This window comes from Salmo salar, chromosome ssa20 (assembly GCF_905237065.1).
Source record: "Salmo salar chromosome ssa20, Ssal_v3.1, whole genome shotgun sequence".
Classification (NCBI taxonomy): Eukaryota; Metazoa; Chordata; class Actinopteri; order Salmoniformes; family Salmonidae; genus Salmo; species Salmo salar.
Window position 1 is genome coordinate 58,543,600 of NC_059461.1, and position 25,849 is coordinate 58,569,448.

The 25,849-nt window shown below is 42.0% G+C and overlaps 1 protein-coding gene across 26 annotated transcripts in view; it reads right to left on the minus strand.

The window, feature by feature from the left end:
* The window catches only part of LOC106580939 (pleckstrin homology-like domain family B member 1), a 107,552-nt gene that overhangs the window by 52,081 nt on the left and 29,622 nt on the right, over positions 1–25,849 (minus strand). For 24 of the 26 annotated variants that reach the window (XM_014162503.2, XM_014162507.2, XM_045703680.1 and 21 more), the window contains exons 3-5: positions 23,792–23,915; positions 20,411–20,581; positions 10,646–10,771 (exon numbers count right to left, since the gene is read on the minus strand). In XM_014162503.2, coding sequence (XP_014017978.1) covers positions 10,646–10,771; positions 20,411–20,581; positions 23,792–23,915 — 421 coding nt within the window. Of the gene's footprint in view, positions 1–2,430; positions 2,678–10,645; positions 10,772–18,404; positions 18,871–20,410; positions 20,582–23,791; positions 23,916–25,849 lie in introns of those variants that run through there. The other 2 variants (XM_014162517.2, XM_045703683.1) reach the window with 2 other exon arrangements.

Below are 25,849 nucleotides of genomic sequence, written 5' to 3' on the forward strand. Positions count from 1 at the left end.
CACCATAAAGTTCATAAATGGACTGTATCTTACGGTTGCACCAGCTCTCATTAATATAAAGTGCCTTGTTACTTTTATGATTTAACCAGAGCCCTTAGCACAAGTACCTACAATTGGCACTTACGTTTTATAGGTTGGCTACACTTCAATCCATCAATTATCTTAGAACGCTTCTACATTTAAACCCACCTGCTGCCCAATTTGATTTACCCAATCCACAATTTGCATGAAGAAATGCTACTGAGAAAAAGGAGGGATAAAAGAGGCAGAGAAAGAGTGAGAGAAACAGACAGAGAGAAAGGTTAACAGAGAGAGAAAAACAGAGAAAGAGAGAGAAAAACAGAGAAAGAGAGAGAAAAACAGAGAAAGAGACAGACAGACAGACAGACAGACAGACAGACAGACAGACAGACAGACAGACAGACAGACAGACAGACAGACAGACAGACAGACAGACAGACAGACAAAGAGAGACAGACAGAGAGAGACAGACAGAGAGAGACAGACAGAGAGAGACAGACAGAGAGAGACAGACAGAGAGAGACAGACAGAGAGAGACAGACAGAGAGAGACAGACAGAGAGAGACCGCAAAAGACAGGCTTTGGAAAGATAAAGATTGAGGAGAAAATGTGCCAGTATAACCCACTTAGTGTGTGGCTGGAGAGCAGCGCAGGCCAGGGCACAGTGGTAATTCAATCGAAATCTCAGGCAACTCGCTGCCTCCCCATAATGTCAATGTGGTAGATTAGGGAGCACAAGGGGACATCCAGGTGTAACCTATGGTATTAATATGATATGCTAATAGGCTCTAATAGGAATAAGCAATGTCATCATTGGTATGATGGCACGCAGCCTAGCGGTTAGAGTGTTGGGCCAGTAACCAAAAGGTTGCTGGTTCGAATCCCCGAGCCACAAGCCACTCAACCTTAATTATCTCCAGGGGCGTTGTACTACTATGTCTGACCCTGGAAAACAACACATTCCACTGTATCTGACGTACGTGAAAATAACGCTGCGTTTTTCATGTTCAACAGTTTCCCATTTGTACCAACAATGGTCTGCTACCCAAAGGACATCTAGCCAACTTGACACAACTGTGGGAAGCATTGGCCTTGCCTCCCTAATCTTACTACATTTGCACACACTGTATATAGATTTTTCTATTGTGTTATTGACTGTACGTTTACTTATCCCATGTGTAACTTTGTGTTGTTTGTGTCGAACTGCTTTGCTTTATCTTGGCCAGGTCACAGTTGTAAATGAGAACTTGTTCTCAACTGGCCTACCTGGTTAAATAAAGGTGAAATAAATACAATTTAAAACATTTAAAATTGGAGTCAACATCCCTGTGGAACGCTTTCAACACCAAATTGAGACAGTTCTGAGGGCAAAAGGATGGGAGGGTGCTGCCCAATATTAAGAAGGTGTTCTTAAATGTTTGGTATACTCAGTAATATATATATATATATATATATATTGGGGTTACATTTAAACATGACATGGATACGGTGGGAACACATGAGCGAGTATAATGTCATTAATGTTTGCATTAAGTCCCAGCCAATGTCATGTCTAGTTTAGTGGATCCATGTCTGTGGACTGTTCAGCTGTCTATTGACCTTTGTCTATGGCTATTTTCTATTGTCTAAAAATATAAATATTGTAAAAAAAAAAAGACATCACAATCAAAAATACCTTGCCGTAAGATGTCATAGTGTTACAATGTCACTGTGCATTACAAATTAGCGAGATCATGCATCTTTGGCAACTAATGTATTTGGAAATATATACTGTGTGCATGTGAATATGTATGTGAACACATTTCTGTGACATGTCTATATCATGCACATGCCAAACGTGAAAGCCATTCTAAACCCAGCTCTGTTTTAATCTCCTTCAAATAGGCTACTTTCAGTCCAGGATAAACAAGTTACTGTGTATCACTGCTTTAAATAACCACCTTAATTAAATAGCCCATGTGATTTTGCTTTCTATTCATAAAGATGATCTCATCGCCCAGGATGATGAAGTGGCTTTACAAATAATGCATAACCACTATTTGTTCAGTAATGAGCTGGGAGTAGCCTATCAGCCTGGTCTTTCTACAATGACTCAACCAGAGCTCTTCTTCTGCTAAGCAGAAAACTATCCAAGCGTCATGTCGTTTTGAGTGACAGCACGACCACCATATGGCCCCAATACATTTTGGTGTAAATTACAATTATATGGATATTTTCGGTTATTTGGTTATTCATTTTCTCCGTTATTTTTTCAGCAGGCCAGATGGTCGTAGGACGTCGCCAGCATTTCGTTTGTCAAACGTCTCAGAATATGAAGACCCAAAATGTCTAAAACGTAGATAATGTCCCTGGACGGACCCTATAATGTCCAACACCAAAGCGCCAATAATAATAATTATCAGTACTTACATGAATGGGTAAGCTTGCGACTAAGTCGTTTATAATGACTTATAGCCCAGCTAAAATCCAAACGCTGGAGCCCGGCATTTCTACCTCAATAAAGCTGCCTTTACCGAAGCCTGTCGTAGCCTACCCGGGTCTCCGCACCCGGGAAGGTTGAGAGAGCTTCTGCCGACGTGATATTCCAGCCGGGTTTCGTGTGCCAGGCGCCGCTATCCTGCTTGCTCGCTCCCCCTCCCTTCCCTGTCCACGGTGCTGATGTGACCGCCTGCTAGATTTACCCGGGCTGCACCTATGTCGTCTGTTTTTCTTTTTAAAGGGGCAGTGCAGTCAACAACGTGATTTCCCTGTGCTTTATATATAATGTATGAAATTATAATTGTAAATAATATAATAAAATAGTATAATAATAATTGTAAATTATGATAATACATTTTGAGAGTAAGAGCCGTTTGAAAAGACTGCCTGAAATTTGTTTAGCATTGGTGGAGTTTTGGCCTGCCTGGCTGAATCACCAGGAGGTAAAAGTAAATAGACCAATAACAAAGAGTTTCAAACCTCTTCCAATAACAGCTAGTTTCTATGTTACATATCCCTTGCAGCCCAAACATTTATTTGGGCTGCAATTTCTGAGGCAGTGCCCTGCTCAAGGGCACGTCGACAGATCTCCTCCAATTAGGTCCCTGAATCAAACCACTCCCCGACTTGTTGAATTTGTGCTTGAGAAATGTATTTTTGCTATTTTAATTCAAGACAATCACAGTAGCTAGGTTTCCATCCAATTAGCGACAGATTTTCTTGCAAATATCCTAGAATCTGCATAAAGAAAATATACACATTTTCACACTAGTGCTGTTTCCACCAAACAGACTTGTTCCAGATAAAAATCAGTGCGTGATGCCCTAGTGCACACAACGTTTATTTTTTTGCTTAAGTTTTCATGTACCGAATAAAAATCATGTGTTTCCATCGTATTTCAACTCTACCTATAGTTTTGTCAGAAAAACAGTTGCTTTAAATAGCAAATGTGCCTACCTGGGTCTGGGCACCTGCGCTCTAGCCAGCAGCTCACAGATACAGTGCAGGTAGGCTGTGTGAGTACAGTAGGCTAGTCTACATTATGAGATTATTATGGATAAGAAGGAGAATATTTGTATTTGTCAAATGGCAGTCAAGTATCGATCATTTCACCAGAATAAGACCCTCGATATTTATCAAGCTCATCACTGTGTACTTTCACAAAACCCTGTGAAGTTCCTCGTAACATATTTAATCTGTAGCCTAATAAACGGCATGGCTTCCCGAGTTGTAGTGGGAGGCCCACACACCATATCATCGCACAACTCCAACACCATCATCAAGTCTGCTGACGACACGACGGTGGTAGGCCTGATCACAAGCGACGATGAGACAGCCTACAGGTAGGAGGTCAGTGACCTGCAAGTGTGGGGCCCCAACAACAACCTCTTCCTCAACGTCAGTAAGACCAAGGAGCTGATCATGGATGACAGCAAACGGGGAGGGGAGTATGTCCCCATCCACATCAACGGGGCTGCACTCGAGGAGGTCCAAATCACACGCGCACAGTTGTCAAGAAGGCGCGACAGCGCCTCTTTCCCCTTAGGAGGTTGAAAAGGGTTGGCATGGGCCCTCAAAAAGTTCTACATTGAGAGCATCTTCACTGGGTGCATCACTGCTTGGTATGGCAATAGCACCGCCCTCGATCGCATGGTGCTACAGGGGGTGGTGCGGACAGCCCAGTACATCACTGGGGCCAAGATCCCTGTCATCCAGGACCTCTATATCAGGAGGTGTGAAAGGAGGACGCCAGCCACCCAAGCCACAGACTGTTCTCTCTGCTTCCGCACAGCGAGCTGTACCAAGTCTGACACCAACAGGCTCCTGAACAGCTTCAATTCCACATGTCATAAGACTGCTAAATAGCAAACTAAATAGCTAACAAAATGGCTACACAGACTATATGATTTGACCTTTGTATTTGATTCTTATTTTTGCACTGTCTCTATGCATATTCACAGAGCCCTACACACTACGCTCACTGATACTCCGACACACATACAAACACTCACTCCATAATTTGCTCTAACACACACGCAATCATCATATACGCTGCTGCTACTATGTTTATCATATACAGTGCCTTGCAAAAGTATTCACCCCCCTTGGCGTTTTTCCTATTTTGTTGCATTACAACCTGTAATTTAAATAGATTTTTATTTGGATTTCATGTAATGGACATACACAAAATAGTCCTAATTGGTGAAGTGAAATGAAAAAACGAACTTGTTTAAAAAAATTCAAAAAAATAAAAACCGTAAAAGTGGTGCGTGCATATGTATTCACCCCTTTGCTATGAAGTCCCTAAATAAGATCTGGTGCAACCAATTACCTTCAGAAGTCACATAATTAGTTAAATAAAGTCCACCTGTGTGCAATCTAAGTGTCACATGATCTCAGTATATATACACCTGTTCTAAAAGGCCCCAGAGTCTGCAACACCACGAAGCAAGGGGTACCACCAAGCAAGCGGTACTATGAAGATCAAGGAGCTCTCCAAACAGGTCAGGGACAAAGTTATGGAGAAGTACAGATCAGGGTTGGGTTATAAAAAAATATCAGAAACTTTGAACATCCCACGGAGCGTCATTAAATCCATTATTAAAAAAATGGAAAGAATAGGGAACCACAACAAACCTGCCAAGAGAGGGCCAACCCACCAAAACTTACAGACTAGGCAAGGAGGGCATTAATCAGAGATGCAACAAAGAAACCAAAGATAACACTGAAGGAGCTGCAAAGCTCCACAGCGGAGATTGGAGTATCTGTCCATAGGACCACTTTAAGCAGTACACTCCACAGAGCTGGGCTTTACGGAAGAGTGTCCAGGAAAAAAGCCATTGCTTAAAGAAAAAAAATAAGCAAACATTTGGTTTTTGCCAAAAGGCATGTGGGAGACTCACAAATCATATGGAAGAAGGTACTCTGGTCAGATGAGACTAAAATGTAGCTTTTTGGCCATCAAGGAAAACAGTGCAAACCCAACACCTCTCATCACCCTGAGAACATCATCCCCACAGTGGAGTATCCCAGATGGATAGCATGGTGGTGCATTATGGTGGCAGCATGACATGTAGAATACAGTTTTGTTGTGAATTGCCATGAAAAAAAATACAGAACAGTCTCAACAGCCAATTATTGCAGAATATCCAAGGATATGCAGTAACGACAATCACCAGTAATTCAGTTCTCAAATCATCGCACAATTTTCTCACACAACTCGTTTCAATCCAATTACATTAGATAATTTTTTTCCCTCTGGGATATTGTGTGGTAGCATGCTGGTGGCAGCATCATGCTATGGGGATGTTTTTCCATTGGCAGGGACAGGGAAACTGATCAGAATTGAAGGAAGGATGGTTGGTGCTAAATACTGGGAAATTCTTGAAGGAAACCTGTCTGTCTTCCAGAGATTTGAGACTGGGACGGAGGTTCACCTTCCAGCAGGACAATGACCCTAAGCATACTGCTAAAGCAACACTCGAGTGGTTTAGGGGGAAACATTTAAATGTCTTGGAATGGCCTAGTCAAAGCCCAGACCTCAATCCAATTGAGAATCTGTGGTATAACTTAAAGATTGCTGTACACCAGTGGAACCCATCTAACTTGAAGGAGCTGGGGCAGTTTTGCCTTGAAGAATGGGCAAAAAAATCAGTGGCTAGATGTGCCAGCTTATAGAGTCATACCCCAAGAGACTTGCAGCTGTAATTACTAATTTGTTTATTAATAACTTTTCATGTACAAAACTGTGCACTATCCTCAAACAAACGCATGGTATTCTTTCACAGTAATACAGCTGAAGTCAGAAGTTTACATACACTTAGGTTGGAGTCATTAAAACTCATTTTTCAATTACTCCACAAAATTCTTGTTAACAAACTATAGTTTTGGCAAGTTGGTTAGGACATCTACTTTGTGCATGACACAATACATTTTTCCAACAATTGTTTACAGACAGATTATTTCACTTATAATTCACTGTTTCACAATTCCAGTGGGTCAGAAGTTTACATACACTAAGTTGACTGTGCCTTCAAAAAAGAAAATTCTAGAAAACGATGTCATAACTTTAGAAGCTTCTGATAGGCTAATTGACATCATTTGAGTTTGAAGGTAGGCCTTGAAATACATCCACAGGTATGTGGATGTATTTCAAGGCCTACCTTCAAACTCAGTGCCTCTTTGCTTGACATCATGGGAAAATCAAAAGAAATCAGCCAAGACCTCAGAAGAAAAATTGTAGACCTCCACAACTCTGGTTCATCCTTGGGAGCAATTTCTAAACGCCTGAAGGCACCACGCTCATCTTTACAAACAATAGTACGCAAGTATAAACACCATGGGACCACGCAGCCATCATACCGCTCAGGAAGGAGACTCGTTCTGTCTCCTAGAGATGAACGTACTTTGGTGCGAAAAGTGCAAATCAATCCCAGAACAACAGCAAAGGACCTTGTGAAGATGCTGGAGGTAACAGGTACAAAAGTATCTATATCCACAGTAAAACGAGTTCTATATCGACATAATCTGAAAGGCCGCTCAGCAAGGAAGAAGCCACTGCTCAAAAACCGCCATAAAAAAGCCAGACTACGGTTTGCAACTGCACATGGGGACAAAGATCGTACTTTTTGGAGAAATGTCCTCTGGTCTGATGAAACAAAAATAGAACTGTTTGGCCATAATGACCATCGTTAGGTTTGGAGGAAAAAGGGTGAGGCTTGCAAGCTGAAGAACACCATCCCAACCGTGAAGCATGGGGGTGGCAGCATCATGTTGTGGGGGTGCTTTGCTGCAGGAGGGACTGGTGCACTCCACAAAATAGATGGCATCATGAGGACACAAAATTAAGTGGATATATTGAAGCAACATCTCAAGGCATCAGTCAGGAAGTTAAAGCTTAGTCGCAAATGGGTCTTCCAAATGGACAATGACCGCAAGCATACTTCCAAAGTTGTGGCAAAATGGCTTAAGGACAACAAAGTCAAGGTATCGGAGTGGCCATCACAACGCCCTGACCTCAATTCCATAGAACATTTGTGGGCAGAACTGAAAAAGCGTGTGCGAGGAAGGAGGCCTACAAACCTGACACAGTTACACCAGCTCTGTCAGGAGGAATGGGCCAAAATTAACCCAACTTATTGTGGGAAGCTTGTGGAAGGCTACCCAAAACGTTAGACGCAAGTTAAACAATTTAAAGGCAATTCTACCAAATACTAATTGAGTGCATGTAAACTTCTGACCCACTGTGAATGTGATGAAAGCAATAAAAGCTGAAATAAATCATTCTCTCTACTATTATTCTGACATTTCACATTCTTAAAATAAAGTGGTGATCCTAACCCACCTAAAACAGGGAATTTTTACTCAGATTAAATGTCAGGAATTGTGAAAAACTGTGTTTAAATGTATTTCGCTAAGGTGTATGAAAACATACGACTTCAACTGTAGCTACTGTAAATTGGACAGTGCAGTTAGATTAACAAGAATGCCCTGGGAAATATTCTTGTTACTTACAATCTCATGCTAATCGCATTAGCCAATGTTAGCTCAACCGTCCAGCAGGGGACCCACCAATCCTGAATAAGTTTTAACCAGCATGGCTACCACAGCATTCTGCAGCGATACTTGATCCCATCTGGTTTGCGCTTAGTGGGACTATCCTTTGTTCTTCAACAGGACAATGACCCAACACACCTCCATCTGTGTAAGGGCTATTTGACCAAGAAGGAGAGTGATGGAGTGCTGCATCAGATGATCTGGCCTCCACAATCACCAGACCTCAACCCAATTGAGATGGTTTTGGATGAGTTGGACCTCAGAGTGAAGGAAAAGCAGCCAACAAGTGCTTAGCATATGTGGAAACTCCTTAAAGACTGTTGGAAAGCATTCCAGGTGAAGCTGGTTAAGAGAATGCCAAGCGTGTGCAAAGCTGTCATCAAGGCAAACGGTGGCTACTTTGAAAAATCTAAAATCTAAAATACATTTTGATTTGTTTAACACTTTTTTGGTTACTACATGATTCCGTATGTGTTATTTCATAGTGTTGATGTCTTCACCATTATTCTACAATGTAGAAAATAGTAAAAATAAAGAAAAACCTTTTGACTGATACTGTATATCTTTTTTTTCATTGCAGGACATAAAAGACGGTAAAAACACCAGGAAATCAGCTCCAAGAGATTTTAATTTAAGAAATATGTTCCCAGGTATCCCCACACATAATAGAGAGACGTGATCGTATGCAAATGTAAGCAAGGTTTAAATGATGCCGTTTTAGTCAAGCATTATACTGCATTGGTTTTGGCTTCTTGCGGTCAATTTGCATTCTACAAATTATTTGTAATTGTGTTCCGGCCCCCCGACCATCCGCTCAAGAACAAATCGGCCCGAGTCTGAATCTAGTTGATGATTACTTTATCGTGTTTTTCTTATTTTTATATCTAGTGTGTTTTTGTTCTACCTTGTTATTTTTAGTATTACAATGTTATTGATTACTGCATGGTTGGCGTTAGAGCTAGCAAGAAAGGCATTTCACTGTACTTGTGAATGTGACATTAACATTGAAACTAGTGTGAAATCATACTGTCATTCATACTTCATTTAATAATATGCCTAGGCTAAATAGTATTGAGTCTTCTAGGTTATCTACAATGTGATATATTTCCTTGCCTGTTGTAATTTATACTCCATAGACAATAAACAGAGGGATTTTGATTACATCAAAAAACAGTTGTAGAATGTGTCAGCTAAATCAGACTTTCTAGGCAGAGCCCAACCATTTGAAATTATGGAATATTAAGATTGAAGCCAGGAGATCATTAAGATAAAAGAGGGCATTTAAATCCCCTCTGTTAACCTAAAATACACAGGGAAAGGGTGTGGTGCAGGAAAGGTTGAAGAAACACACAGGAAGTGGAAGATGGAAGAATAGGGTGGAGGTTTAAAAATAGAAACAGTAAAAGATACCCCTCAACTTAAAATAAGCAGTGCTTAGCCAACAAAGCTTGCCTGGCTGGCATACGAATGAGCCTGGTAGGAAATGTGTCAGAGCTGCTCACTGAGCGTGGCTGAACTACTGTATATGCCTACTGCAATGTACTGTTGGTGACTGGGTTGTTACCAAGCAAGCACTAGAAATGTCTTAGAAATCATACTCATAAATCAAATCTATCAACCTTAATGTGACACACAATAAATCCACAGTTTAAGTACTTCAAGGGTAAGAACAGAGACTCTTTACCGACCACACCAAGGAATACACATCTAAGGAGAAATTAAGCCCTTTAAACAACAGTGAAAAGCATTCATTACCAAACCAGGAAGATCCTAACACCCAATATGTATATGCGCTATACTTATCACTGGTGGCACGTCGGCAACGCGCAACAAAATAAGGAAATAACAAGATGCTGGGACAGATCCCCTAGATCCCCTAAAGGTGGCCGAGAAGGGGAAACACTCCACTGTGCCTGCGAGGAGAGGACAGGGCAGGGCTAGGCAGCTGAACACTTCTGCCTAGAGACCCAGAGAGGAATGAGATGCTCATAAAACATGCATGGTGTGAAACCAGGGCCAGCAGGCCTAGGCAGCCAGGGTTCTGTTGCACCCTGTCTCCACCCAGGCCAGAAATGGAAAGGCAATAAGGGGCCTTCTGTGGCGTGTGGAACTCAGCACCTGTAAGGGAGCTGCTTCTTTTGCCACTAACAATCTGAGCCATTCATCTGTGTGGCGACACAGAAACAAGGACCTTGGGTGCAGGAAGCGTAGCCCTGTTAATTCAGTGTCTTTTCATTTGACGGGGTATTCAAAATGTCTTTATAATACCTTGCTTTTAACCCTTTGCTTACCTTTAGATATACCCCAGTAGTTTATATTCAGTGTGTGTCATTGTACTCCAACGTAGGTTGCCATAAACTGACATCGGCCATGTATTCTGAATATTATGCTAGCGTTGTATTTGAGAGGGTTCAAGTGAAGTGCTCTCAAAATGTATCTTGTAACATCCAGAGGGACATCAACATTTGATTTTCTGCAACTTTTTCTGCATGATTAGTTCATACAATGGTAGGCCTATACCTTGAGTGTGTCATGACAGCACTGTATTACCTGTGACAGTACTGTATTACCTGTGACAGCACTGTATTACCTGAGTGAATTCTGTAGTTCCCACCAGAGCCCCTGCTTCCCTCTGGCATCATGCTCTTCATCCTGAACGCCTCCTCTGGGTGGTTGAAGCGGAAAAAAGCTGACTGGCCAAAACACAGCATACAACCTGTAAAAGAAAACATGGGCGGTTGAGAAAGCAGAATTTGTAAGGGAGGTGTTTCAGTGAACCATGCTCGCGTGATGAGTAACCTTGCCTAAGACCTAAACACTTGCATTAACTCCCCAAGGCCAGGCTTGTCACATTGATATAAATCATCTGTATCTTCAGTTCATTGGCTTTAGCTTCAACTGATGCTGCCTCTGTAAAATGAGTGAAACACATCTATTAAGTCTGGACAGTGTTAATGGATATATACTTTATCTTTTCATCGTCAGTTATTACAAGTCACTGGGGTTTGGCAGCTTGATAAGGTGGTGAGGGGTTATGAAAAGGCAGGCATAGCCTGTAACTCATTTCTATGTAAGCAGTGAGCATTGCCTTGTGAGTGAACAGACCATAGATTTAGTTTTATCTCTATGGAAAAGACTCCCTATGATTGTAGTGCCTATTCTGATCGACTTACAGCCTTATTTGAAAAATCTAAAACATGTCAAACGTTCTTATTCAGTCCTGTATGCTACTAACTAAAAGTAATCAGGAGAAAGCAATGATTGCTACTGTACTGTCCAAATACAGTCCCATTATACAGTGAATAGCTGAAAATAGATTTTAAATTGAGGTAAATAGGGGGTGGGTGGTCTGCTAACTGATACCTGTCATCAGCAACCAGAGAACCTGGGGGTAAAAAGGCTTTCATGGAAACTTTTCAATCAGAGCACCATCACTGTACAGTGGGTGCGATCCAGATTCACCCTGTTACAGTGCACTACTTTTGACCAGGGCCCATAGGGCATTGTTCAGAAGTAGTGCACTATGTAGGGAATAGGATTTCATTTGGGACACATACAGTGTGTACAATGCAGCCAGATGCCTTTTTATTCCATGGAAGTAGGGAAGAATAGTTGATTACTTCACAGGCCCTGACAGGACAGCCAGTGATTAGGACACAAACACAGGCACAGCTGAATTACCGTGGTAACTATCACATCAGTGTAGGGAGACGAGATGACGTCAATGCAGCAGAGCAGAAGATACAATTTTTTTTGTGTAGACAGTGAAAACTTGGTGAAAACATTAGCTTTAATTGTTCGACTAAAGGGAAATTCGAAAAGTTACAGACGCGTTTCAATTATATATAATGTTTATTTCCACATTTGATAATAAAGTATATGAAACAAACATCTCTGGGGTGGCAAGAGGGGAAGCTAACATAAAAACAAGTGTCATAAAACAAGGTGATGGTAGTGCTGAGACGGATTACATTTTATAATAGTATTATTTAAGATTTTAGTGGAGAGCGCCACATCAGCTGAATATCTGTCTGTACACGCTCTCTGTTCTTCTTCAGCAGATAGAGATTGTGCATTTTGGCAGGCCGATTTGTGGCAAAACTCAATCATGCCCAGTGTCAGACCCACCCTTCAAATGACATAGCCCCGGGGCTACAGCCATCACACACCGTAAGCCAACTCAACCTCACAACTCATCGGCTATTCAGAGAGCACACACGCACTGTACAGGCCTGATCCAACGTATTAATAGCATGTATAAAACTATGCTGCACACCATTCCATCATGGTCATTTAATAGCAGGAAAACATGTCAAAATGCAAAGTGAGGATGAAAAATGCACTGTTATATGTGTGATTGTAATTACTTGTATGTGGTTGTATCTGACACCACAAATGTTCCATAGGGAAAAATAAAGACTTTAAAAGCATGTAGTCTGTGCAGAATGCAGATATGAACTGTGAATGCAGAACTGTATGCGTCACCCACAGCAGTAAAATACTGTCAGGCTAACATGGCCTTGTTTACTTGTTTACTGTACAGCTGTACAACTCAGCTCTATTGGAACACAGGCAGTGGACGAATAAGCAGTATGCATGGTGGGCTGATGTTAGCAGAAGAAGACTGAAGCTCTTTCTAAAGCTCTTTCTCTTTTCCCCTCAGGGAGTCTGATCCAAAGATCTCGGCAGCTGTAGGACCCCGTGTGCCTCTGTCTGGGGCTTCCGGTGAGAGTTAACTAAAAGTGTCTGCTGCACCAGACACCACCCACACACGGACATACATTCAAATCAAATCAAATTGTGTTGGTAAACAACAGGTAAAATGCTTATTTTACGGGCCCTTCCCAACAACGCAGAGATAAAAAAAAAGAGAAATGATCGAAAAAGAATAACACAAGGAATAAATACACAATGAGTAATGATACACACACACACATTACATACACACGTATGCAGGCAAGTGTGCACACACACACACATCCCCAGGGCAGAGGGGCCGCGGAGCCTCATCCTGCTGCCTGCTACATCTACAGCTGAGCGGTGACACGGCAGACCATCAAGGATCAGACAGGCAGGTTGAGTCAGCAAACCACACAAAGAGCTGCTCGCTCACACCATTTCCAAACTACAGCACCCTGTGTGTGTGTGTGTGTGTGTGTGTGTGTGTGTGTGTGTGTGTGTGTGTGTGTGTGTGTGTGTGTGTGTGTGTGTGTGTGTGTGTGTGTGTGTGTTCATAAGCCCATAACCAGGAGTGGACAACAGAGTGAGACAACACACTGGACAAGCACAGGCATCAAACTGGGTCTGAGTCAATGACATGACAAGTTTAAGAATTTTCAATCTCTCTCAACTAACTTTTGACTGGCTAGCTAGTACGAACCTTGAAGTATGGCTCATAAGATGAATGCATTTTTTATATTTTTTCTTTCCTCAGGGGCAGAGGCAGGAGAGCAAAACCAAACATCCAGCCTTGGACTGGTGGTTGATCAATATCAACGCAAGGAAAATATGGTGAAATTACCATATGATTAGTTGTGTGAGTTACTGCATGGACAATATTAAAAATGGATGACAAAATAATTCTGAAGATCTTCCTTTAATACAACAGCTGCATAGATGGCTAGTCAGTAGCCACTGATAGTGACAGGACCGAGTCATTCTCTGTGAACCACATCATTGCCAATGAGGACTCATCAATGCAGCCATTAGAGACCTACTTATATTGATGGATCCCTTGGCATAGGGAAACACTAAACAACAGTATGTGACTATAGATTGTGCTGAGATGTGAGGCATTTATTTATGTCCTGAAATGGTAGTATAGCTCAGCCATGCATCATGTAAACTGTACCTGGTGACAGTGGCAGAGCCAGAAATCTATTTTTGGAAAGCAGCTAATTTCCTGCAATTTTACACATTTTGCCATGGGGCAAAGATTCAAATGTACAGTTTTATAGCTAATCTCATGCCATTCTACACATTTTGCCATGAGGCTGAGAGAAAATGTTGCTGTTTTAAAGCTAATTTCTTACAATTCTACACATTTTGCCATGGGACAGAGAGGACAGCTATTCTACACATTTTGCCAAATGTAGCATTTTTAAAGCGTATTAAAGATAAAATATGGGTGTGTTGACTTTTTTTGCTCAATCTGATTGGGTGGTCCTGGCTCCCCAATGGGTTGGCCTGGGCCCACTTAGGCCCACCTGTGCCTTCACCCGGAGATATTCCCTGACTGGAATCATAAATTAGATCCAGCATGCAGGTCTAATCAGAATACGGGACACGTAAATAGCAATCTTTGATTATAGTGCCTCGTTTTCATTTTGAACTATCTTTCACAATAACAAATAGTAATTGAGCGAGTCAATACCATTAGCAAGGTCCCCAGGCAATCACTGTGCTGGAATTCAATAAATCTAGCAGTTGTTTGTTGCAGCTATAGCTAATGTACGGAGGAATAGATAAATGGAGAATTTGCTTACAGAAATAAAAATGGATTGATGGTGGTAACACGTTGAGAATGAATATCATGAATCATTTGTTGTTGGTTTGGCGGTACAACAGACCAACATACTAAGAAGCGTCCACGTTTGCTGTTTGCTTCTTGTCATCAGACTTACCTGGATGTGAACATTTGTCTGGAGACTGGAGGCTTCCATACCTACTCTCTTCATTCACAACTTGTCTGTATTAAGAGTAGGGCCTGGAGTATTTCCAGACCATGTAACCTGACCAGGGAAAACTCAGGGCACTAAGTTATAAGCAGTCTACTAAGACCTGAGTATACATTGTTGATATGATAACGAACTGTGTGGATGTTGCTAATATTTTGGCATCACGACACTGAAGTGTGAGAGGCCTCAAATTTTGGGGTGAACAAAAAATTCTCCCTTACGTAAAAAAAAAACCTCAGGGTGTGAGCTCCTCACTGCAGCATCTTCCTTCACCTCCATGCCCTCTTCATGCTGTCCCACCGTGCCTCTGTCTAGGGGTTCCTTCTCAGCTTTTCTCTACTGAGACAGCGTTGTTGGGCATATGACAGTCCGCTGTCTTTTAACCAGACCACAATTATGCCAAATCAGACTACAGAGATACCTAACCCAACTCCCTAGGTGGTCCATGGAGACCTCCACTAGAGCACTTGTAGGGATCACATTCCCATTGGACCTTCCCTAGTCAATCACCTTTGGTTAATCATAGGAGAGGACAGAGTATAGGGAGCGCCGGCACTAAACCAGTGACAGGGTTGTAGAATAGATCCTTGGGTTCTCCACTCCAGGGGTGGACTGGCTATCTGGTATTTCTGGCAAATGCCAGATGGGCTGGTCAATTTTTAGACCAGTCGCCCTGTCTAACATTGTTTTTTTGTGCAAAATTATCATTATCTGGCAAAAAAATGTGCTGGTGTCAGGGCCTCGAGGAACAAATGGGCCAGTGTGGGGTCCTCAAGGAATATAATGGGCCGGTGTGTTAGAAATTCCAGGGCCAATTTTTGGTCCCAGTCCACCACTGCTCCACTCATCACTCCATATGCTCTCAGCTCTCCCCAGATTTGAAGTGAAGAACCTTTTTATCAGAGACAAGCATCTCAGGGATTCCAATAAGAGCTGGGATTAAGAATAATATTTCATAACTCTGTTCAGTAGAAGGCTGAGCTTTAAAAAAAACTCTGATCTCTGTACATCACCACGAGAGAGAGCACAAGGTTTAATCAAGTGTTTGCTAAAACAAACTGACGGTAAAATATGACACGTCGCCATTTTTTAAATTAAAATTCATAACGTCATTTGGGAGAGGACATGCTTCAATGGTAAATGAAAAAACCTTCACAGAAGAAAATTAATTGGAGCTGTTGGAAGAGAACGGGGGTGGCGGCTGCGCAGCCAAGATCTTCACAGTTAATCAGCGAGATTGATTCTCTCAACGTTGCGAGGCAGAGTTCTCCTTTAACACTCCAATATTGGCAGAACTCATGGGTTCTCATCACAGTGAGTGCACTTTGGGAATGGCTCCAACGTACATCTTTCATATCGCGTATGGGGTTTTCTCTCCAAGTTACCATATTCATGTTATTCAATTACAACAAAAAAAGTGTACCATGTAGCCTACTCAAGTAGAGGACTTGATTGAGAGAAGTCAACGGGTTAATTGACATTACTATATTTTCAATAATCTAAACAGAAAATCACAGAGGAGGTTGTCTGAGATGGGTGTGGATGTCTTTACTTCAAGGTAACTTTGACACAACTAGAAGTGACACCAAAGAGCACAGACCATTATTCCCTGAAAACTCTTTGACACTGGCAGGGATTCAAATCTCCTCAAGAGATATTCTTTCATGAAAACCTGGTAGATGAAAGAAACCATAGGAGAAGGTTGGGTTGGCATACCTGAGGGATACTACATTGGTTTATATCACTGTAGTGTAAAATAAATTGAGACCATATTCCCTGGAGTTAAACCCTTGCCAAGCAACAATATGAAAGCATTTTCATATCATCATTTCAATTTAGTATAGTTAGCCAAAAAGATCTTCATTATTAAGCCTTGGAAAGTAAGCCATTGGGACCACTGAAATAAGATCTAGGAAACTGGGTTGAGAGCAAATACTTGGAATTGTGATAACGTGAGGGCATGTATGAAGAATAGAGATCAACTGAGTTTCAGTTGGCTTCAACAAAGAAAGAGTGATTATCTCCAGTTCAGATAAACTTTTCATTACTTTAAAATGAATCGATAAATCAACTTCTAGAAGTAAGACCAAATATATTTCCATTTCTTTACTACTAGTTAACTATCATTTAAGCTCCTAGCGTTTGACAATTTCACATTTAACTGCGTCATCATAAAACACAGAAGTCCAGACACTAAACCTAGAGTGTCAGATATCTCTAAAGCAGAGGACACACTGGACAAAGGGATGCCAAAAAGTAAGCAAGACAGTTGCCATGGCATTGTTGTGTTTTACTGCTTAAGGAAAGGCCAGACACTTTCAAGCTCACCAGTTAACCACTCAAAGCTTTAGCCAATGCAGAGGCCATAAAGTACAGCCACACATACCAAGAGATAGAGAGGAGATACACAGGGAAGCAGTGGAAGTTCTCGTATGACCATTCTATTTTCACCAACATAACGAAGTTGGCATATCCAACATAACTGAGTTGGTATATCAATACATGTCATAACTATGATGTCTGCCTACTTTCTAAAGAGGGTATAGGTATCCTATACAGCAATACCCAATGAGACATTTTAAGCTTGTGATGAATAAAATGAATGATGGTGACAGTCAAGTATTTTGGTAAGATACAATCCACTTAATTTGAGACAGTCAACCCCTTACAGTATATAATGTGGCATTTGACACCATTGATACTGATTTCAGGTTCCCTCTTCATATACTTTCATAATTGAGAAATCTATTCCATAACATTTATCCCAGATACAATATCCTGAAACTATCTGCCATCTCCTGTGAGTGGCATAATGAGGTGTCAGGGGGTCTAGTAACAGATGTGCACTGTTCACACTCCCTCCCTCACCTCCTTTTGCCAGAACAACATAAGACAATAAATACACCTGCTGGTCAAGTCAGTGAAACAGATGGCTATCGGTTATTTCTCTATCCATGCTCTGTGGATGTGGCCTCACAAACAGAGGAGTCCAGGTTCAACCAAGCATGAGCAGCAGGATATGTGGCTCACCAAGCTGTAAACAAGGAGTGAATTTTAGGGCAGCCTGATGCTTGTTTGCAGAGGTGGTGCACCTCCTGTCTCTTTGTGCATGCAATGGGGGTCAATGCAATGTATCAGAAATGACCGATTTTGGAGGGGGGGGGGGGCTTTTGAGTGGGCTTGCTAATATGAGAATAGATCGCGTCTAGATTCTAGAGAGGGTTAACAGCATGCTTAGGTCTCATGGACCAGGAATAGAAATGTAACAGTATGCAGGCCCCTGGTGACCATGCCAAAATGAAACGAGATCACTGCCCTGTCATAGTGGAGGATTTGGCTACAGATTTTATCCTTGTGTATGTTTTGCTGTCAATATTAATACAACAGGTCAATGTTATTTTACTGGTGCTGGTGTATTATCTTTTTTACGATATCAATAAAGGAGACAACGTCTACTTTCGAGAATAGGGTACAATGTATCATTTGAACGTTACAATGTTATACTTACTGTACGTCACCCATCTACTGTAACGAATCTAGCGACTCGCTTTCGGTTTGTGGGAGACAACTGATGGTTAACCAATTGCAAAAAGTTGGTAGATACAATAAATTCACACAGCTGCAATACTCTACAACATAGACATGACCTTTAATTGTGACTTTAACACTTACTTTAAATCAAAAGGAAAGTCGTCTTGCCCTCCGCTGTTAACATCGCAGCTGCTCCTTTAGAAAGAGCCACGTGTTGTTCCAGAATGGCAAATGATTGTTGAAGAAGAGAGCGACAATGCGGGCTTGTCCTGACTACTCCTTTGTTATGGTAATATGTGTCAGTATTATTCCACAGGCTACTTACATAGGCTACGTTATGTTTTCACAAAATACGCTGTCCACCTGCCTTGTAGTGCAGCCAGTAGAACAGTTGATTCATACAATCCATTTCAGTGAATTATTTTGCGTTACAATTCGTTGTATATTGCTCCTTCCAACGCAGCCTCGCGCAATGTCCTATTTATCAGTCAGTCACTATAGCAGTGGACTACCTCCGCATGTTTGTTTTGCCGGGGCTCCTTCCAGCAGGAGAGATGGTCGATGTTGAACAGCTGTTTCCGACACAGGCTCAAAAAAAATATCCGCCCCAGAGAGAAAGAGAAAAAGGTTTGGTGTGGTGGGAGGGGAGGGGAGGGGAGGGGGGCTCAGTGGGGTGGGGTGAGAGGAGCACTAACCCTGAGTCAGAGCTTCTATGTGCAATCCAAAATCTCTGTCTTCTGAATCAACCTCACCCGTTTCCTCCAGTATTAGTTTAGTATCGTCTGTTTGACTGACTGACTACCAAGTTATTATGGGGAAGGGTTCAATGGATTTGTAGTTCACGTGTTAATATCATACACTCAGCTTTAAACAAAGCCCTCAATATGTCTCTTACTCTCTTCACAGGAACACTGCTCTGTGCTATAAGTCAGAGAAAATGTATATACTGTACCTTCTGAGATGAAAATGTAATAGCAACACAATTTTCAAGTCTGGATTCAGTCTATTCTTTTCAATAGCTTACTACTCACCCAGAAAAAACAAGGAATTTCTGCATCTTGAATGACAGTAGCCATGCCAACTTTTCACTCATGCTTGTTACATAATATGACTGCCACAGTGTCAAAGGTATCGAGTATCAACTAACTCATCTCTACATATTATTACACAGATCTTGAGTCAGCACAATCAATGACACCACCTTGGTCTTGAATTTATTCTTCACCAGTACAATTCATTTTTTGTACCAAAAAATATACATATATCCCTGATTCCCTCAAAAATCATTATTTGACCTTTTACCCCCAGGGGGATCTGTTGGGGTAAGAGGGGTGGAATAAAAATAGCAATGTCCCTGCTCGGATTTACAAGAAAAGCCAGGTTGGGGGATGCCAGGAGACAGGCAGTGTCATCATTAGCCTCCAACCGTTAGCTCTCTCTTGTTACTGTTTTTAGTTTATGACTGTGGAGTTCATGTGATTCGATGGAGCCAAGAAGCCGTTGAGATACTGTAAGTACTATGACTAATGTAATAGATACTCGCCCAGGAGGAGGGCCTGTTGCTTTATTTTCTGTTGGTCTTGTAGCATAAATTCAGACATCCTGGTGAAAGAACGTGATGTATTGAAAATCAATAGGCTTCCTTCCAGCCATGTTGTAATATTGCAGTGTGCTTGAGAGCACAGTCAAGTTTACTGTGGTAACAAATAATTCACTACAGTCCCACAGGAACGTGTGGTTATTTCTCAATCGATGTGTTTAGAAAAAGCACACATTTGCATTTGCTGAATGGATTTCTTGACTCTAATACTCCCATCTTAATCGATTTGGGGTTTGTAAGTGCAGGTTACACAGTTAGCAAATAGGCATCGATCTTTGGCATTAATTGTATACATGTGCATTCGTTAGTCCAGGATTGTAATTGAGTTCCTCTCAATGACCAAAGCAATATCAAAAAAACGGTTTAATTGCATGTTTGTTATTTGTCAAATCATCTTGAAACAGTATGTGCATCTGTTGCTGTACGTCGTTATTCTATGTTGAATGTGATAATAATAGATCACAATAAGAGTTATAGGTATGCAGAAACAGACTCCTTGCAATTGAGGTTTATTTCCACAAGTCAGTTTGTTTGTAAGGAGCCATACCTTGTGACAGGCGGACCGGTTTGGTGACAGGAAGCCCGTCTATGGCACACTGGTTCCCACAGGGGTGGAGAGTGATGATCCCTGCCCGGTTCTCTATGGAGCAGTGCTGGGCGGCAACTCCTGGGCCCTGGATGCTGATGTCCATCGCCCCATGGCCCACCGTGGTCCTACCTGTAGGAGCAATACCCAGAAGAGTATGAGCAAAAGATGAACACTGGAACTGAGGGATTCTAGCCTGGTGGTAGCCTGGTAGTCTGTTCAAATAAAAGAGACAGCTAAAGAAGCACTAAAATATTTGACTACCCGGCTAGAATGATCCCTCAATGTTCATAGAAGCAGTCTCTTATCAAACTGTGTTGCCAAGAGAAGAATGTTACAGTATGTTGACTGTGGCTGTTAGTGGCTGTAAATTGACTTTCAACTACAGTGTTTTACTTACTGTGTACAGCGTCCATGTTGTTACTGTATAATGACAAAGTTACCTATTTATTAAGTGACAGAATAACTTACAAGAGAAGTGAAACCTTCAAAATAAGTGAATGATAACATAATATTGTTTGATTCTGATACAGTCCATTGGACGAGTCTTTGTAACTCATGGCGGGAGTCAATGTCATATCCAGCAGTGATGCATTAAATTAGGCAGATACGCTAAAAAACAGAAATGCTTTGTAACTAAATCCCATTCCACCCTTCACAACCCCCTCCCTCTGCCCAACAGTGACCCTGTCCAGCCTCATCTCTACTGGGGCTCCAGATAAAAGGAGAAAACCCAGTGGAATGTCACATCACAGTGCAACACGCATTCTCATCCTCTCTCCCCTCTGGAACAAGGCTGCCTCCCAAATAGCACCTTATTCCCTATAAAGTGCACTACTTTTGACCAAGGCCCATAGGGAATAAGCTGCCATTATATAGGGCATAGGGTGTCATTTGGGATGCAGACTTCTCAGTGCATTCCATACTTCTCAGTGCATTCCATACCCAACTCCCTGCAAGACTCCAGACAGAGAGGGGCATGGAGAAATAAATTCCCAGGATGAATGGTAGCAGTGGTGGACAGTGCAGGAGGTAGGGAGAGGGTACTAAAGCGGTGTTAGGGAGGGGTGGTGGACAGTGCAGGAGGTGGGGAGAGGATAGTAAAGTGGTGTTAGGCAGGGTTGGTGGTGGGGGTTGAGGTCAGGGCCAAATTATGGTGTAGAAATTGGGGGGTAGACAGAGGGTCCATGGGGTCAATAAAAACAAAAAAAAATTAAAACACATTTCCTGCAATTCTAGACAGTTTGATATTACTTATTATGCCTCTCTTTGGTATTTTCAGGGGTATATGGAGGGGTATTTTGAGTACATAGTATAAGTGGAAAGATAATTGGAAGGCCTCCCCTTAAAGAAATGTTGATAAACAAATTGGTTTTAAGAAAAACGGCTATCCTGCATTTCAACCCATTTTGCCATGGGGCAGAGAGAAAAATGTGCAGTTTTGTAATGCTATTCTACACATGTTGCCATGAGGCTGAGAGAAAATGTTGCAGTTTTAAAGTAACTGTGTGGCTACCCAATGAGCACGGGCGACACAATATGCACTGGGTCCATTGTTAGCAAGGTTCTGTCAGCCCCATAGTGACGAATGTCGTTGTTTTGATAGCCGCGTTGCTCTAGGTGGCTATGTTAGCGTCAACTATGGGTAGCTACTGCTAGAGTTTAGACTTCTGTTAACGTTACGACATGATGTCCTTGCTAACAATGGACCCCGTACGAATTGGATAGCCTGTGATCATGCCACCCAATTCGCACGGGTTCCATAGTGACAAATTACTTCTTTAAAGCTAAGCAAGCTGTTATAGAAAACTGTTTGTCAACAACTGGAAAATAACTAGCTACTTCCGAGATGGGGGCGAAGGACACTGTGTACTTGCGGTAGCTACCCATAGTTGATGCAAACGTAGCCACGTAGTCACTCGTCACTATGGGGCCAATGAAACCTTGCAACAATGGACCCCTGTGCATATTAGTTAGCCCATGCTCATTGGGTAGCCACAACTGGCCAGTGAAAATCTTACTTTTAAAAGTTCATATTCTGTTAACTCATACCCAAATAATGTTGTTAACTCATCCTATACTCGTATTTGTGGCCAAAGCATAAATTGGAGAAAAAACACTTAAAAAACACCACGTCAAACTTTTATCTCAAACAGACCATTTCAAAAATGCTTGCCATTTCCTCATAGAAGATGTCATCCTCCTGAGGAGGAGGATCTGGCCAATCAGCGGTCTACTCACAACATTTTTGGAAGGAAAACATAATTATAGGTCATATTTCATAGAAATCTGGAAACACTTGACAGTTACTTTAAAGGAAGACTGGGCAAAAATGCAAAAATAACAGCTTTAAACTGTACAACTGATCAATGTACCATCATACCAGGTCATTTAATGCTTAAACATTTTTTATAATGGATGAATAAGATATTTGGCTGAAGAAATGCAATTTCTTACTGATCTCTACTTCTTCCGTTCAAAAACAAATCCTGTGAAATGACCTCAACACATACTGGAGGAGTTACTGGTTAGCTACAAGTGCCTAGATTAGCTAACGACCTAGCTACGTCGGTGCGGTGTGCATGACTAGAATGACACATCGATGAACCACCAAAGGCACACCCCATTTCTGTTTGAAAATTAATTAGGAGAAGGAATTGGACCATTTTTCGTTCCCAAAGTTGACCGTTAAAGCAAATTTCCTGCAATTCTACACATTTTGCCATTGCTTATGACATGTGCATATGATACATGGGGGGCTCCCCCGACCTCTAGGGGGGACGAATCGACCTGTTCCGCCCCGTGGCAATTTCACCAATTGGTTGATGATTATGGTGAGGGCTATCAGAGTGCCGCTCCCTCACTCCTGCTGTCATATGGTCCGACTCCGAAATAGAGATAACAGCCGGGTCAGAGCACAGCATATTTAATCCTGCTGGGACTGAGGTGTGTGTGTGTGTGTGTGTGTGTGTGTGTGTGTGTGTGTGTGTGTGTGTGTGTGTGTGTGTGTGTGTGTGTGTGTGTGTGTGTGTGTGTGTGTGTGTGTGTGTGTGTTTCTGGCTGGGGTATAGCCAATAGAGGTTCTAGTGATATTGAAGTGAACACTGTAGGGTGAAGGACATGGCACTGTCAGTTTTATGCTTCTGGGGCTGATGTGTGAGCATGTGCATGTTCCTGTATTCTGTGCTGCATTGTGTGTGTGCATGCAAATCCTCACTGTTCAAAAGCACACATATGAAAGAGCACAAGCTGTAGAAGGACCAACCACATTCTTACAGCTCACCTATCTACATTCCTTTACATTTCACTATTGACATTTGGATAGAATAAATATTAGCTCACCTTCGGGAAGGGGCAGCAGTGTGATGGCCGTACTGAGACGGCCACTGCCCAGACTGACCAGATGGGGGCGCTCTGCCTGGACCTTCAGAGCCTTGCCGCTCTCAAACAGATCCAGTGGAGTGCTCTACAAACAGAAAGGTCACAGACTCAATTATCAGTGTATTAGCTCCATTTGGCCTCATATGGCAGTATACGTTAATGATTGGAAGCAGACTTAATATCATCAAATGTTTTGGAAAAGCTAAATGGGGTAGAGAATAGACCTTTAGACAACTACCCTCAAGCTAGAGTTGGCCTTTTGAATAACCATTAATGCACCCCAAATGGATGGATGCTCCCTTTCACTGCAAAAGATAGTCACACAATACATGTTCACTATCCAAACAGTCAGTACATAACATGATATTATATGACTGTTGGCTATTCAGAATGATCCCTTTCATTCCTTCTCTATCCATGACAACAATATGTTTTAGCGCTGTTATAGCAGCTACACTGGATCACAGGCCTACATTACGGTTCATTTCATAGCCCAGGGACATCCAGCCTGTATGAATGTCTTCTCTGTGTGGTGGCATTGCTCTAGCTGACTGCTGGGGCTGTTTACATATCGCTTTATACAGAGAGAGTGTGAGCTGTGAGGGAGCCTAGTTATGCCCGCAGAGCAAAAACACCAGCATGGGGCTTTGGGAGAAGGAAAAGTTGTCATGGTAACAGCACTCGCTGGAAACCACTGAAGCACTGCAATTAAGAGACATTACCTCCTGGAAGACATACAATATGAGCTAAGCTGTGAAGAACCTCTTTGTTATCATCAGCATAGCATCTCTCTGAATGTATTGCACACGTGGGGTTTGCATTAACTTTTTAGTCAAAATGAATTCATTTGATGCCTAGGCTACTCTAACATTGTCCAGTGGAAGACTAGAGGGAGTAAAATGGTTGAACCCAATGATCATTAGCCCAATGTATGGCATGCTACTTTGAGTCTGTTGTATATCCTTGCTGATAATCTTTCTCGTTCACCTGTTTTACAATCAACCCATCTGCACACGAAGCAGCGTTACGACAGATCATGAAGTCAGCCTCTCCTTTGGGTGGCAACCCATGGCTGTCCAAATAGGATGATCTACTTTCAATTAGATCGATCTGTTAAAGCTGGGCCCGGGCGAAGAGGATCGGGGAGATAGATGATAATAGCTTTAAGGCAAAGGCCAGCTAGCAGTAGTGACTAGATGTAGTAGATGAGGGCCCATGAGTGCTTTGAGGGATAGTGCAATTACATTTTGGATTAGTAATAGGCCTAATCACCATGCCACCATTTTGTAGCAGGTGGTGGTGATGATATGTTGAAATGCCACAGGGTCTCTTTGTCTGTCATCAGGATGGTGTTCAGTAGGGACCATACGTTTTGAAATGGAGTGAAACAGAGATGCTACCTAAACCTGTCCAATAGAAATAAAGATTTTCATTAACCGTTGCCAATATGTTTTTGCTACAGTGTGCCCTACTGAACACAACCCCAATATATCCTCATTAAACCTTACTAAGACCTCTCTGAAGAGCATGCAAGTGTTTCCTGCTTGATAGGGCAAAGGCCTACTGTAACAAGTTCAGTCTCTTCTATCAGCCTCTCTTTGATATTTTTCACTTTGATCTTTTGCTGGTTTAATCATTGTCTCTCTCCTGCATGTCAGTATAGGCTACTATGTTAGTGGCACCCAGCTGCAGTTTCCTGTGTGCTACTGCTCCCATGTGGCACTCCAGAGCTCTGAACCTCTGTCTACTGCTCTTAGCCTATCCTCCTGCCCTTCTGCTCCATCTCTCTCTCTCTATTTCGCACCTCCTATATATTAGCTCAAAATTATTTAGGAGTTCATGCACCTAAATATAAATGGTACTGACACCCAAAATGAGTACTGGCACCTACATGTATTTCAGTCCAAGTCAAGCACTGCCTAGAGTGCCAGATGGATATTTTAAATAGTATTTGAACCCAGGACTCAGCAACACAGAGCCATACTAACCACAGGTGGCTACAGAGGCAGCTTGTTGTTA